The 16956-nt window shown below is 38.7% G+C and overlaps 1 protein-coding gene across 4 annotated transcripts in view; it reads right to left on the reverse strand.

The window, feature by feature from the left end:
• Positions 1-16956, reverse strand: part of MYT1L (myelin transcription factor 1 like) — a 132723-nt gene that overhangs the window by 76843 nt on the left and 38924 nt on the right. For 3 of the 4 annotated variants that reach the window (XM_035889902.1, XM_035889901.1, XM_009634269.2), the window contains exon 5: positions 3747-4718. In XM_035889902.1, the coding sequence (XP_035745795.1) occupies positions 3747-4718 (972 nt within the window). Of the gene's footprint in view, positions 1-3740; positions 4719-16956 lie in introns of all 4 variants that reach the window. The other variant, XM_035889900.1, reaches the window with a different exon arrangement.

Consider the following 16956-nt stretch of genomic DNA (forward strand, 5'->3'; position numbering starts at 1 on the left):
ATCTGTAAAATAACATCCCTACCCTTCCAGCCCCGCACATGATACATATTACATTTTATCATCTTGACCACAGTTGCCAGATTTTTGAGACTATTGCTAATTTTCATATTAGTATTAAGGGAACAAAATTCAGGATACTCTAACTGCTACAATTTTGGCTCAAGATCAACCAGCATCCCCCTTCTATTATTTTAGTCCATCCTCCTTTCAATACCCAATCTGAGCTATCCTCATTTAAGTATTTTACGCTGCTCTTGTCATTGCTCTGCTTCAGTATTTATGCTTTCATCTCTGGAAAATAAGATTTTGCTACTTGTTTTCCATTAAATCTTTCTTACATTAAATTCCATCCCAGCTTCCACAAATGCAACCCTTAGAACAATCAGTGGAAATTTCAGTACTTGCAGAACTTCACATACAACCCATTTTTTTCAGCATTAATCGATACAATCCAGAGTTCACATTCAGTTATGGACTCATTTTTCCTTGATTACCCTCTGGTAGCTTATCTCTCTCTCTCTTTGTGTGTATGTATATATATCTAAAAGGTGTATATATATACACACACACAAGCACACTTTTACATTCCAAGTTCTTCCAAAACACATTCATTTTAGAGAAATTCTTTGGCTCATTGTAATGACTCTCCATGTCTTAAATCCATTCTTAAATTTTAATACAGTATTTAAACCTTGTCTTTTGCAAATGGAATCCCTAATTATGAAAGTTTTATTTTGCTTCACCTGCATATTGACTGTAGAATACAGTTCTTTGTTTCATGCTCTTTAACAACAAATACACATACAAGTCTATCTCCAAAGTGCTATACAGTTATCACAACACTCCTGGAAATACCATAATCTTATACATCAGGAAATTGAAACGAAGAGATCAAGAAGTTAAATCCAAGGCCACAGAAGGAGCAAATGTCAGAGGAGGGATTTGAATTCCTGCCAGATAGGCCTGTGCTGAGACCACTAGAACAGCAAGCCCACAGCTACATACATCCACAACTCTAAGCAACTCTTCAATGTCAAGTACTTTGCGATGTGTAAAAGTATTAGGTAAGTGAATAAGTAATGTAAATGAAATATAAATTATGTAAATATAACAATATTCAAGGACTGCAAAAAATGTAGATGGTTAATAGACCATAATGGCTTTTCAGAGACTTTAAACTAGACGAACTTTAGCTACTCCACATTGTCAGAACTCCACCGAAGTCAATGCAGGTATTCTAATTTAGAGCAGCTGAGGATCTGCACACTTACATCCTATAGTGTCAAGCAAATCCTCCTCTGTATTCAAGTCTATGCTATAAAGTTATAGCATGTATCAGATCCTTAAGAGCCTTTATGGTCTAATGAGTCAGAAAAGATGCTGTATACTATTCTTAATGATTTCAAAACTTGCATAAAATTGTATTTGCACAATTTCCCATTGCTTTTAATGGAAGACTTTCCACAACTTCATACAAAACACTGGATACTCTTTTGTAAATCCTTTTCTGCTAATTGGGAGAAATATTGCATAGTTTTATTTAATTCTGTAACCTTTCCTCACTCCTTGCCACCATGGGAGTATTTCCTGAACGAAGGTTGTCAGAGGACTCAAAAGGTTTTAAAATTCATAAATTTCAGAAAGCCTGTTTAGAAGGCTTTAAATGGCAGGGAAAAAAATGGTTAGTGGTCTCTTAACAGTTGTTTTTGTGATCTCAGAAAGCAGAACTCCTGATGCCAGGAGGTAGTTCTCACTGCAAACTTGTGTACCCCGGAAGTTTCCACTTAACCATATCGTACATCTCTGTGGGTATCTCTTCCAGAAGTATTTGGAAGATAATGTGCGAGTGGAGAACAAATGATACAAGCAATTGTCCCCCTTAAAGCTTCCTCTCTCAACAACTACCAGAATGTTTCCTATGTTTTTTAAAGTAAGGAAGGAATAAGGTTTTCTTTCTTTATTTATTAAAAGAGCATAGAATGATCTACTCCACAAAGTTTCTTGGTCCAAACTACCACAATATTTAGACCCTGCCGGGGCTTTGGACCTATTATCAATTCAGCCTGCAACTCCCAAGAGATAAGATGGTTCAAAGAAGCTCTAGAATTTATTGAAATAGGAAGTCCATACTTTTGTTACTGTCAGAAATTATATAGTCTTTTTGGAGACAGCAGATCTATATGCATAAATGCTTTCCCAGGCATACATAGACTGGAAGGGCTGGAGAACACCAGAGTTAGAAAGCTCTTCAAAAATTAATATTGGTTTGCCATCTTTTCTGTGGTTTTAGTAGAGACATATATTCAATGGGAAATGTACCTACAATAGGTCATATGCAAACAATATTTGGCACAACATCCACATGGCTATGCAGTAATACACTAACTAAATAAAGTTGTCTTCCCCAAATACCCAAAGTTACTACAGCACTCACTGGACCATATATTTGTGTTTAAAACAAACAAAACTTCACTAAAATACATTGCAGAAGCGTGTTTGACATCAGTAATTTCCATGCTTTTCTAAAAGACTGGTCATCACTTTTCTTTAAGGCTTGTAAAAAAAGATCAAGACCTTTCTTGGACCAAGATGTTGTCTGCCTACCTGAATGTCACAGGCAGACCTTAGGGTTTTACTCTTTCAAAACAGGGATTTATAAAAAGGAGAAAAATGCCCACCATCTCAGTTGTAGAAAGGAAACCAAATATTTTTACAACAAATACAAGATGAACTCAATCCCTGCTTAGCATCTCCCAAGAAGTACCACATCCTCAACTTCCACTAAAGTCAATGGGAATCAGGGGTGTTCAATGAGTCTCAGGAGGTATTGAACACTTTATACAACACAGCCCTACATGTACAGATGCAGACACGTTGAAGAGGGGTGTGGTAATATAAACACACCCATCACCATGATAATCCCGTAAATTAAAAGGCATTCTAAAGGTAACCTTTAGTCTGGTCTTTTTTTTTTTTTTTCTTTCTTTTTTTTCTTTTATATTGAATTATGGTCAAGGCAGCACCTTAACTGTTTCCACAATGGAATGAAACCAGTGAAGTGGAATGCACATAAGAAAGAAATTGCTATTGATCTCAGCCCAGGCCACACCATGCCTTGCATAGCAAATGGTTTCCATTACCTTACTATCTTAAGATAATTAATGTGCAGTCACTGCCCCTATCTTATGTTATCGGTCATTCTGATACTGTTCAATTTCTATCAGGCAATTCTACATTTTAGATGGGAGAGGCTTCATCAATAACTGTCATTTGATGATAATTTTATTAATCATGATGCCACCTACCCAATCCAATCTGTAAAATATGCACTTCATAGCTGATTGACTACCTGCTACACAAAACCCCACTCTCCGATATAGTTTGCAACGTAATTCTCTTCATTGTTTTTTTAATTATTACTATAAAATATATTAAAAGCTTGAGAAAAATCTTTGCCTCTTTCAACATGATCTCTTATTTGGTTTGTTTCCCTAAAAAATTATTTTTTTAATTTCGCCAAATGATAGTCACTGAAATACTGTACATATTTCTAACGCTGTAGAATGTTTTTATTTTACAACCGCAGCATGATATTATTTTACCATCATGCCATACTACTACAATTCAAATAAAGTTCCCATTACGTGGAATTAATAACCTCATTTCAGAATTCTGTGCAAAACTTAACATGTTAGCTCACACTTTCTCATGACATAACATACGGTATATAGAAATATTACCTTTACCATAATATGGCTTTTTGACATGGCCGTCACTGGGTTTAGGCTTCCTGTCATCTCCAGAAAGGTGTCTTGGAGACTGTTCCTCAAATGATCTCATATTATCCCTCCTTCCAGCTTCCACTGCCATTTTTTCTCTCATGGCTTTTGCTCTCTCAGTTTCCAAAGCAATTGCTTTCTCAAGCAGGGTTAAGTTACCTTTTGTCATATCAAACACTTCTTCAGACCTATCTGAAGTTATAGAGGTGGTATCATCGTCTCTTTCATGACAACCATCCTCCTTTGCACAGCTAGAAAAAGTCCTAGATCTGGGGCTCAACTGTTCTTCAAGCCTCATTAGGTTCATCATATCAGAGTAATTCCGGTCTGGTGTTCTTCCTTGGAAGTCATCTTCTTGCCTGACATGCTGGCGAGTGTTCATGTTTTGCTGTTGATTTCTTTCCTGTGGGTTTGTCTCACTGAGTTTCCTAGCCAGATCAAAACACTGGTTCCTTAAGCACTCCAAACTGCTGAGACACACCTCTTCATCACTCTCCTCCACCATTTTTTCCGTAAGTCCATTGTTCACAGGCTTCCCTAGCATTACAAAGTTCATATTCCTATTATCTTGCTGTGAAGTATTGTCTGCATAATTTCTGTCATTAATGTTTTCTGAAAGCACTACACCATGTCCTTGTGCTAATAATTTAAGGGAGTCCACTGTTTCCCTAACAACATCACTGTCTAAATCTAAACTCAGCTCACTTTTCCGACCAATATTTTCATTTTTGTCACTATCATCTTCCAGACTATTAGATGTATTGCTGTTCATTTCTGATTCTGTCCTGGCTCTGTATGCTGCATCCTCTGCAATTTTGCCAAGATTTAACAATGACTTGGCCACCAGTTCATCGTAATTATCATACTCATCATTATTGTTATCGTCTTTTTCTGTGTCTTGCATTATTCGAGTATTGTGACAATTCATTTGATGGTCTTCTGCATAAAAAACAGAAACAAAGAAAGAAACAAAGAAAGAAAGAAAAAGGAAAAGAAAAGAAAAAAGTGGCTACAATTGGAACTGTTGTTGCAATCGCATGGACAGAAAACAAACTGCATGTCAAATATTGTTAATCATACAGCAATTCTGTAACACTAAGGCCCATGTGAAGTGAATTTCTCTATAGTCCATAAGGCTATTTTTGTTTATTTGCTATTCACATGAATTTCTTTCACAGAACCGATAAGAAAAAGGCAATCAAAATGCTAATTAGTACTACTGCTAAATATTATGGCATAAATACTTATGTTTCTCCTTTCACTTCTGTATTTGCAGTTTTGTGGGGTTTATTACAATCATATTACTAATATGACATAATTGCCTAGGTTTCCAACTTCCCTCACTCCTGTACTTCCTGTGGATATGGTGGATGGCAAAGGAGTGAGTACTACTGGATTTTTTCTCTTACTGATGAATGCCATTCACCAAAAGAGAAAGAATTTACACCAAGGAGGAAACTGTCACTTTTTTAACACCATACACACCATTAACACTAGATAACCAATAACTATACGCAAAGATCAAAATGGCATTTTACTTAGTGGATCCGTCAGTAGAAATCCAAATGATATGGTCATACATGTATGATAGGGCTGTTATCAACTGTCCTGTGATTCTATGATTCTATAATGGTGCAGAGTTACCACATTTTACTTAGCTTTGTTTTAGTAACTGTTGAATAACAGAGGGACAACTTAATAAGATGGAGCCAATGTGAGGCTCTGAAGGTGAGGTTCATCTCACCTAACTTTAGACACGAGCAAGGCAGGCATCTGCATCTGAGTAAGTTAACTGATGTTCCCGTCCTGAGTCAGTAAGAGAAGCAGACACTTTAAGGATATAGGCCACCTGATCTGGTTAAGATAGAATAAAATTAGTAACTACCAGGAGTGCCTGTTTCTCTTCATTGACAACAAAGGGACTCAGATTAGATGCCTACCTTAAAGATATCCACATTTGGTCAGATGAATATCATCCAGAGAGCATTTTCTGATATCTCATTATTCACTCAGAAGTTATTGGACCCATTCTTAAAACACATACACATTCATCATTATTTACTAATGAACGTCTCATAAATTGTATTTTGATAATCAGCTACTCAAGCAATATTTAAATGTTTTGCATCACAACTGGAAAAGAAAGTCCTACACCTGTCATTGCATTGACATGCTAGGCCAGTTTTTCAGCTGGTGCAAATTGAAAGAAACCAGTAGAGCTAGGACAATTAACACCTGCTCAAGAGCTAGTCAGCTTCTGATAGCATCTTTTCAGCTCAGATGGATTTTCAACACTGGTACACCTAAACACGTAGCATTTTCTAAAGTGTGACTCGTGTTTTGGGTGAAACAAACCAAAGTGGGAAATTTCAGGTAATAGGTGGCTTGTACACTAACATTTTGATGTTAGGAAATATTTTTTGATAAAAATCTTTTTTCTGTCAGTGGACAAGATAATAAATCAGAGTTTTAAATACAAAGCTCAACAGCACAATAATTAATATTTCAGCCACAAGATAGTATTCCTTCTACACAGTGGTTAGGGATCCTGGGATGATAGTAGGCTGTAGTTAAGCAGCAGAACTGGTAGATGACTAGGCTACATCTAGGGAAAAAAATGCTCTAAGGGTAAAATATTATATAATATATATTATCAACTTGAATACACTGGTAAGATAATTAATATGGAAGGATGTATGGTATTTTTACAAGACAAGATATCCCAAGTCAATAGTGCATTACCTATTTATCATCAAAGGTGGTTTTATTTTAGTTGCTGTTGTTCTCAAGGAAATCATAATTCATATTTATGTTTCAGTCCCTCAAAAATTAAGCATATCAGAGTATCAGATTTCCAGTGTAAAAGTAAGGGATGCCACTTACACTTCCTATTTGAAAAAATTCCATCTTGAATGACTGCATAGAAGTAGGCAGTTAAGGATTACTGGATAATTAGTTTGTGCTATCTGAAAATGTTTTAATATACTACTAATAATTTCCTAAAGTGAAATATACAAACAAATCCCACATTAATTTAAATATTAAGGATAAAACCTGAGGTGAAGTAGCCTGTTCAGTAGAAACTGCTGCTTGTGTGGGTGCTTCTTGTAACTACGTCTGATGGGCAGTCAGATGTAACAGAAGGAACATCAAAGTAATTAAAGAAGCATTGAGCTATAGCTCCAAAATTGCCAGTGCCTTCAAGTTTAGGATGAGATATCTACAAACACTGGTATAATCAGTCCAAATCTAGCTCTAACAGGATACTGAAATAAAGAGTAGGAAAAAACCATATTTTCTCAAGCCACCCAGAGAACTGTTCAGGTACTCAGTAACTATTCTAGGCCAACTTTTGAAATGTGAGAAGTTACAGGGGTTGTTTTTTGAAAAAGGGGGGTTGTGTTTATTTTTACATGAATGAGAGTTGTGTAAATGATCACCAATGGGAGGAATATGTTATAATTTGCCTCCACAACAGTGAGAAGTCAAAATATGAATCACATACTGTATGAGTGACGACATGTAAATTCCTTTTGAGTAGGTGAAGCTGGGTGAAAGCTGTAACTACAATATTTTTTTATTCTGTTTGTTTGGTTATATCCTTTTCAGTTCTCCTGCCCGTTCAATCCTAAAAAGAAGAAGAAAAAAAGGTGGTGGAGGAGAAAAAAGTGTAAAGCATGAATCCCGGATGAGAGAGGCAGGAAAACAAAATATTTTAATCAAGTTTCATTCTGCCTCTTAATTTTTGGCCTTTTCTTGCATCTACTTTCTTTAGCAACTCTTTTGCTCATGTTTCTTATCTCCATGCAGCAGTTAATTGTAACGAAAAGGATATTTATGTATACTATGTCATCTCCTCAATAAGAGACTGTTGGATGCTGAGCCTGCACTAGTGAAGCACCTGTGTCACTTGTTAATTAAAGTGAAATTTTAAGTACTGAATTACTTTGTGTATTATTTAAGGGTCTTCTGGAAAGTATGTTAGCCCAGCAGCTCTACATGAACCTATGTGCTTTTTCTTTGATTCAGCTCTGTAAAATCTAATCTTCCTTTCATTTCACATTTCTACGATTCTTAAGATTTAACCTTTAACTTGATAACTACTTTTACACTGTCCTGTTTAATGGCTGCTTGTTAAATGACTGCAAAGCATACAGGACTAAAACACCTACTCTACCCCTTACATGAGTTTTGTAACCATTGATCCAAATCGCAGAGTTTTATTTGGCGAAGAGGCTGAGTTTATCTCAAAAAGACACAGGTTAGCCAGTTCAGGTGATGAGCAGACGTTATCGTGTATCGTTTTTCTGTTAGCTTCAGGGTTGCACGGACAGGAATATGCAACACAGTTTAAAAAGAAAATCATATTATTTTAGCCCTCATCTGCACAATACTGTGACAATTCAGGTATTCTTGATTGCAAAATTTGTTCTTTTTAACTCCCAGCAGATATTAACAAATGACAGCAGGGAAATTATAGTGAAGAGTATGTGGAACAGCTATCAAGAGCTGGAAGCCTTGAGCCATCTCAACAGAAGTGCACTCTTGTATTGCACTAATAAAAGTGAATAATTTGATTTCTTATTGCACCTTTCATCCAAGGATCTCAAAGCACTTTACAAACATTATTTTTAAAAGCCTCACAACACCCCTGTGAGGTAGGTATTTTAACCCCATTTTACAGATGGGAAATTGAGACACAGAGAAGTTGAGTGACTCTTTCCATGTCATACCAGGAGTCACTGGAGAATAAGGACTACAGCCTCTACGTCCTTGATTGTTTCCTCCCTTTGTTCCTGTCACATCCATATTTAACAATTTTTGGCAGAAGAAATGGCTTGCTGTTTTTAGTGTAGGGAGTCATGCAAAACAGCACCTTCTTTTTGAAAAGGAAAATATACAGCATTTAGTTTGAGAGATTCTGCAGAGAGAGGCAATGATACTTCAGTAATAGCAGCTGCATTCCTACCAAAGGCCAAAGACTTCAGAAACAAGACTTTCCAAATCTGTGGTCCACGTATCAAATTACTCACTTTCTCCCAAGCACAGGAAAACACGATGGCTAACAAGCTGAACCTGTATGTGGTCATACAGGCTTCCTGCCCAGATGGATGATTGCATTATCCAGGCAGCATTTGCCTGTTTTAAAACACTTCACTGCTCTTGCTACTGCCACTTGTCAGTTCCTAAGTGCTCAGCATATGATCCTCCTTCACCATTTTTCTCCCTCTAAGCTGTAAAGTGAGGTGCGTGCATACATCTCCACATTACAATCTATGATAGCTGGCCTATGAGAAATACTTAGCAAGACAATGTTGGCAGAAATTAATCCCAAATCTTAGAAAGTTACAGCATCGTATGTGGTGGGGGGTTGTTTGTACATTGCCTTCTCCTCTGGGAAATCTTAGGAGTAAGGAAACTGGAGAGGTGGAAAACTTGGTGAGCTCTCAGCAACTTCTCCACTCCACACTGAAGAAATAGAGCATACACGTAACTCTCCAAGGGCCTAAGCAAGGTCTCCGAAGTCTGAACAATCCTACTGACATGCGATTTGGATCAGAGCCCAAGCCTTTGAATATGCCTGTTTCAGGGACACATTGAACACTGAAGTTGACCATAAGCAATTCTTTCTTCATTTCTGCAAAAGTTCCTCAAGTTCTTTTACACTGTAAGTACTTAGGCTAAAGACCCAAGCAAGTTGATTTTACAGTAGTTGATTCCTTTATGGACCTTATATTAGCTAATGAAAGTCAAAAGAAAAAGATAACTGTTCACTTGTTTACCTGATGCACTCTAATTATTCCATTATATCTAATCTTTTTTTCACTCCTCCCCCTCAGCCTGCTACACCTACTTATAATACTGGGATTTACTGTTTAGCCTTTCGTACAATAATTATAGCGTTCAACTAGTAACCAATGCTCAAAGCAAAATAAATGAAGGGTAGAAGTCATTAAGCATGGCAAGGAAGGTCTGAGCTAAAGAATGCAGCACATCACAGTAGGATTCAGTATTATAAAGTAGGAGTAAGGACCACAGAGCAAGCCCATACAGACTTTTAAATATTGTACATAATTTGCTGGCTTACTGAGTCTTTTCTTCTTGGTTTTTTTTTTGTTACATTTTGATCTTTTCATTTTCTATGGGTTCCATTTTTTACCTGGTTTTGCTCACCAGAAAATTAAGTACTACTTTTTTTTTTTTTCTTTTTTCTTTTTCCCCTAAGGACTAAAAGGAATCCTCACAGTTCTGAATTTCTTTCCTGTTGAGGAGCGGTTACTGACATATAAATGCATTTCTTGTTTTTTCTTTTTCTTTTTTCTACTACAATACATTTAAATTAGAAACACTGAATATTAGTAAATTATTTTGGCATAGCAGCATTTTTTAAGATTTAGTTTTCTGTACCAATCAGCGCATTCTCACCTAAATGCACAGATGTTTGCAGATAATCAGTGCCCTGAAATACTCTTTTTTCTTTGCTTATGCCATCCTTATGACCTGTTATTATGCATCTGCCTATGTCAAATGTGCATGAATAGCATCCTAAACTATAAATATTCACATAAAGTATTGGTAGAATATAGATGTTCTTACCAGGGTTATTCCTACTAATTAGTATCATAGAACCAGGCAGGAATTTAGAGAATCCAGAAGAATGGGGGTGCAACATATTCATAAAATAATGACATTTGTTACTCATCCATGTTTTCCCACCCTAGGTCCCTATGAGATACCTGTATCAGTACAGTTTTGGAAAAGGATCTAAAGATACCTGACAGCCCCTCTGTCAAGATCATGACTGTGGCAATTTTGCTTCAAGTGACAGACTGCAACAGGTTCTTAAAAATTATTTAGGTTCTGACTCAAGCCAATATGCTGTTTAAGATTTTTCACCACAAGGTGCTGATTGCCTTTCTTTGATCTTAGAGTGTCTCACATGCCATCTAACATTGCACTGGTGCCATCGAATCATGGAGAAGCTGAGGTTGGAAGGGACCTCTGGAGGCTATCTGGTCCAACCCTTGCTCAAAAAAAAGAGGCCAGCTTAGAGCACATTCTCAGGGCCCTGTCCGGTCACTCCAGTATTGAAAATCTTCCAGGATGGAGATACCACAGCATCTCTGGAAAATATGTTCCAGTGTTTGGCCACCCTCATGGGGAAAAATTCCTTATGTCTAAATAGAATTTCTCATTACAACTTGTGTCTGTTGCCTCTTATTCTGTCACTGCCCACCTCCATCTTCTCTCTACCCTCGACATAATGGGACACCATCCCAAGGGACCGGGACAAGCTCAAGAAGTCGGCCCATGTGAACCTCACGAGGTTCAACAAGGCCCAGTGCAAGATCCTGCACCTGGGTCAGGCAACTGCTGGTATCAATACAGGCTGGGGGATGAATGGATTGAGAGCAGCCCTGAGGAGAAGGACCTGGGGATACTGGTGGATGAAAAACCTAGTATGAGCCAAGAAATATGCACTTGCAGCCCAGAAGTGGTCAACAGCTTGATGTCCGGATGGAGAGCAGTGACGAGTGGTGTCCCTCAGGGGTCTGTACTGGGAGCGGTGCTGTTTAATGTATTCATCAATGACTTAGACAGCGAGATCCAGTGCACCCTCAGTGAGTTTGCAGATGACTCCAAGCTGAATGGTGCGGTTGATGCACCAGAAGGATGGGATGTCATCCAGAGAGACCTGGACAAGCTGGAGATGTGGGCCTGTGTGAACTTCATGAGGTTCAACAAAGCCAAGTGCAAGGTCCTGCACCTGGATCGGGGCAACCCCCGGTATCAATACAGGCTGGGCAAAGAAAGGATCGAGAGCAGCCCTGCGGAGAGGGAACCTGTAATACTGCATCCAGCTCTGGAGCCCTCAGCACAAGAAAGACATGGAAGTGTTGGAGCAGGTCCCGAGGAGGGCTACAAAAATGATCCGAGGGCTGGAGCACCCCTCCTATGAGGACAGGCTGAGGGAGTTGGGGTTGTTCAGCCTGGAGAAGAGAAGGCTGCAGGGAGACCTGATTATGGCCTTTCAGTACCTAAAGGGAGCCTATAGGAAAGATGGGGACAATCTTTTTAGTAGGGCCAGCTGTGACAGGACAAGGGGTAATGGTTTTAAACTAAAACACGGTAAGCTTAGACATAAGGAAGAAATTCTTTATAATCAGGGTTGTGAAACACTGGAATGGGTTGCCCAGAGAGGTAGTGGAGGCTCCATCCCTGGAAACATTCAAGACCAGGTTGGACGGGGCTCTGAGCAACCTGATCTAGTTAGCGGTGTCCCCGCTTACTGCAGGGGGGTTGGACTAGATGCCCTTTAAAGGTCCCTTCCAACCCAAACTATTCTATGACTGTGATAAGTAGCTGAAGACAGGAGTAAGATCTCCCCTTAGCCTTCTTCTCGCAGTGAACAAACCCTTTTTTCTCAGTCTCTCTTTGTACATCATGTGCTCCAGCTCTTTAATCATCTTGGTTGTTCACCACTGGACTCCAGTATTTCAATGCTTTCTTGTATTGAAGAACCCAAAACTGGAGTTTTAGTGCTCCACACACAATAGTATAAGTGCTGAATAAAGGGGAATAATCACTTCCCGCAGCCTGGTTACAATCTCCAGTCTTTTCATCCTGACAACCAAACATTATTTCCAAAGTCAAAAGGCAATGAATATGTTGGGGATTTTTTTTTCCCACCTCAGAGAGAGCAAAAGTACTTTTCAGTTACCTACAGGCATCCCTTTAAGTCTGCTTGTTTGGTTTGCAGTATCTGCAATATTTGGTATGAAGGCATATGTTTAGGTTTGAGAAGGAACTTGCTGAGAATATCTGTGATCAGAAGTGGATATGCTGGGTTTGCAAGGTCAGTATAATTTAGCCAGTCATCCCCATCTGGTCCACGCTTCAAGAATCGGGCTCAGGCAGCCCTTACTGTTTTAACCTGACTTCTGTCTGGGCAGATAATGAGATGGCTTTAGCTGATGAGTGGTATTCATTTCATCCTACTTTTTCTCCCCAGGAAGTCTATATGAGGGAGGGGAGATATTCTGTCTCATAGTCTTACAATGACTCAATGGGGTATGGAAGTTTCTTGCTTTCTCTCAGGGTTCCACAGCTCAGCAGGGCAGCAGGCAATGAGGAAGCCAAAGCTATTCTCCAAATACTGAGATACAGCAGGAAGACAGCAGGGGAGCAGAAGACCAGCTGCACCGATGGGAGAACACCCACTCAGACAGCTCTTGATATGGAGCTTCTCATGGGGCTACTCCAAAGGCTGCTTAGGAGACAGTGACCCCTACCTATACCCCTCTCCATGATCATCACTTTGCAAAGGATGCAGCCTGAAGAACACATTTTCAGTTCATAAACTAACATATTCTTTCTCACATACAAATCTCTGAGAAAGACAGGTTGGAAACTGTTATTATAGGGATACATAATCTCTTTTCACTGGTTTTGTTTCAGTTCAGATCTCTAACTCAGTGCAGTTGTCCATATTGAACGTCTCCATTAGAACTAGACATCTAGACTCCATTTATAAGCAATGGACAAAAATATGCATCCTGGGATGTGATTTATCTCATCCTAAGCTAGGTATCTAAAGGAGATTGGCTGAATTATTCCTTAAAAGTGACCATTTCTCTTGATTGTTTATAAATGAAATTGATGGGATGAATCCTGTCCCAATTGCTTTTACTCAGAACTTTCAAATTGCTCCTTGATGAAATTCAACAATATCTTTAGTATGACACAGTAGGAATTGCAGGGAGAAAGGAATAAAGGAGCTATGCAAAAGGAGGTATCTTTAAGTTGCAGACAGAGACAAAGTTATATAGGGAAAGGTTGGTGTGGATCAGGTAGTATGGATGCTTCGGATGGGATAGATGCTTGTGATTGCCTGAGTTACATGGAGAGAGTTACATCTTATTGGATGAGTCTGTTCTCCATTATAAGTTGAATTACTTATTTTTAGCTGTGTTTGTTTATTAAAGGAAGCCTGTTTGTGCTTTGATGATAATTTGACCTGACTGGCAGAGGGGACAGAGGCACACATCACTACTGTTCTAGAGGATGACAGAACTGCTAAATATAGTATCCTTGAAATTTCTTATTCCTGTCTCTCTTTCTGTTCCCTCATTGAGTTCAATGCCAAGGGATCTGGAAGGACAAAGACTTCTATGTGCATGAGTGCCAGACTGTACTCCATTTGAAATGTAAAGGTTTTCATTAGGGAATTTGTTCCTTTTTTCCTTATCCCCTCATCCAGCTTCTTCACCTACATTTCCCTAATTCCCATCTTTTTTGTGACAGGAGTAACACTCCATAGAATAAGGAGAAGAAAGTAAATACAATGCGTGGTTTGCCTCATTAGTTACAGCCATTCTAGTATAAATTAGGGACAGAACACCAGACCAAGCAGTGGCATGTGATTATTCATACAGCTAAGCTCTTAGTGAAGCCCTGATATGATTTTGACTTGAGTGGCTTAGCACCCTTCCAGCAATGTCCAGGCACAGTGCAGAGGTGCTGGTTAGGGAGCATTCCCAAGAAGTTTGAATGTGGTGATCCTATTTTGGAAGGTAAAAGCTTAGCTGCACGCACTCAAGTCATGCAACTGTCGAACTCAGCATTAAATGAGTGGACTATGGTCTGTTTTATTCACTCACACAGACATAGTCTTTGATTACTGTGATTGAAGAGACAGGGAACAAGGCAGGAGGATCTCTAAGTTGGAATTGATGGGAAGTATACTGTTGACCATAGCTTCAGAAGGAATGAGTAAAGCCTGGGAACCTGTTCTTTTAACCATGCTACTCCAGCTAGTGAAGAACACATATACAGTGCACCTCAAAGAACAGCAAATGGTGGCTCAATGGTGCAGTTAGCTCTTAGCTGGTTATAAAGACTCTTTATTATCTTCTGTTTATTTGCCATCTATATTACGTGTACAGATGGCATGTGAGATTGGAAATGTCTAAGAAGGAGATTAGAGTACCAGAGACCTGTCAAATGCAGGAAATGTATGCTATGCAACAGACCTAAAAAAGCTTTTTCTGCCACTACTGCATCTGCAAAGATATTTCCAGTGATGCTGTTCCAACTACCTGTCCATCTAAAGAACACACAGTGCCACCATTTTAGAATTTGTCAGCTCCTCCTTTCTATGAGGGATTTCCCACTGCAGTTCAGATCTGCACTGGAATACCTATTCTGTGATGAAAGCTTGTGTCTCATAAAAAGAAAACTTTTGCTGGGCAAATGTAACGACCTACATATTTACATATATCTTTATCTATTTCCAATTAAAGACATACCTTCCAGCTATGACAACAGTGGCTTCGTAGCCACAGTGCCTAAATTGACTAAAGCAGGACAGTCTCAGTGCACAACATCTCTGCTGAAACTCTTCCAACTGGCTCATAGAAACAACAAACTACAAAGCAGATCAATCAAACAAATAACCACAATAGCCAGTTTTCTCAGACAGACACACACAGACACACGTAAATATAGACATAATCTTACACTGTACAAAACTAAAACCCAAGTCTGGTTTCAGGGTGTTTCAGCTCAGAACTTGTTTTGCTGGAGTTCACTGGTAAAAGTAATGTACATGAGGTAAAGTCAATACCTCTATTTCTGCCTGAAATTATTTTTGTTTTTATTTTTTTCTTCAAGTATTCATCAGGTGACTCATACTGAAATCACCCTAACATATTGTTCGCTTTCAATTGCACTTTGTAGGATTATTTTTAGGCTCGAGTCTCATTAACAAATTTCTGCACACTGAAGTATCTGAGCTGCTTAAGAGCCAATGGAATTAACCTATCCAACGTGAACTTTTCCCCTCTGCCCCTTTGTATCTGGTGCTGTATTACGTTCCATGACTACAAAATGAATTTATTAAATGGACTGTGTCAAATCCTTTCCTAAAACTCAGATAAACTGCACATTATTTTCACACTGCCTATCTTCTCAGTGATGTGCCATTTGCAGATTTCAAGCAAAACACAGATTTGCCAAAGGACAGTTATTCTTTATTTTACAAATACATTACTATTACTTTTAGTTACACATTTCTAAATAGTTAGTAATACTAAGTAACTAATAGTTAGTTGGCTCATCACTGTTTATACCTCTTCCATAGATCAAGTCAAGTTTAATAATCCTGGTTTTCCATATCATAAAAAGTCCCTGAGAGTCAACACTTATTGGTTGGGTTTTTAAAAGTGCTCTGCATCTGTCTAGTTCTGATTCTACTAATGACAATGATATAGAATAGAATAGAATAGAATAGAATAGAATAGAATAGAATAGTATAGACTATTTTGGTTAGAAGGGGCCTACAATAATCTTCTAGTCCAACTGCCTGACCAATTCAGGGATGACCAGGTTCAAGAATGTTCTTAAGGGCATGGTCCAAATGCCTCTTAAACACTGACAGGCTTGGGGCATTGACCACCTCTCTAGGAAGCCTGTTCCAGTGTTTGACCACCCTCCTGGTAAAGAAACATTTCCTAATGTCCAGTCTAAAGCTGCCCTGGAGCAGCTTTGGACCATTCCCACGTGTCCTGTCACTGGATAACAGGGAGAAGAGTTCAGCACCTCCCTCTTCATGTCCCCTCCTCAGGAATCTGTAGGGAGCCATGAGGACACCCCTCAGTCTCCTCCTCTCCCAACAAGACAAACCAAGTTCCTTAGCTGTCCTCATAGGACGTTCCTTCCAGCCCTTAAAAATATACGAGTATTTTTATAATTCTTTTAAAAATATAAATACAAAATTCCATCAGTATGGTATAAAGACACAGGAAGTTACCTCACATCATGAACTGTAGGAAAATGGTCACATATTAGGGAGGGGAAAATAGAACAGAAAAGAACTGTACTGTGCTGCATCACCTGTGGTGTGGGTATTTTGTCTAGCCCTGATTCTGTATATACAGGTACATATAGCTGTATATACACAGCTATACTGTAAAATTACCCTTCTTTCTTAAAGCCTTTTTATTGTTATTTTAAAGATTCTGCATAATGCAGACTCTAAACTGCAGCTTTCATTTCTGTAATTTTCTGATGTCCCAGGAAGGAATCCTACCAGCACAGAATCATAGAATCGTTTAGGTTGGAAAAGACCTTTAAGATCATCAAGTCCAACCATTAACCTAACCCCGCCATCCCACCA

This window comes from Egretta garzetta, unplaced genomic scaffold (assembly GCF_000687185.1).
Source record: "Egretta garzetta isolate BGI_Z169 unplaced genomic scaffold, ASM68718v1 scaffold62, whole genome shotgun sequence".
Taxonomy (NCBI): Eukaryota; Metazoa; Chordata; class Aves; order Pelecaniformes; family Ardeidae; genus Egretta; species Egretta garzetta.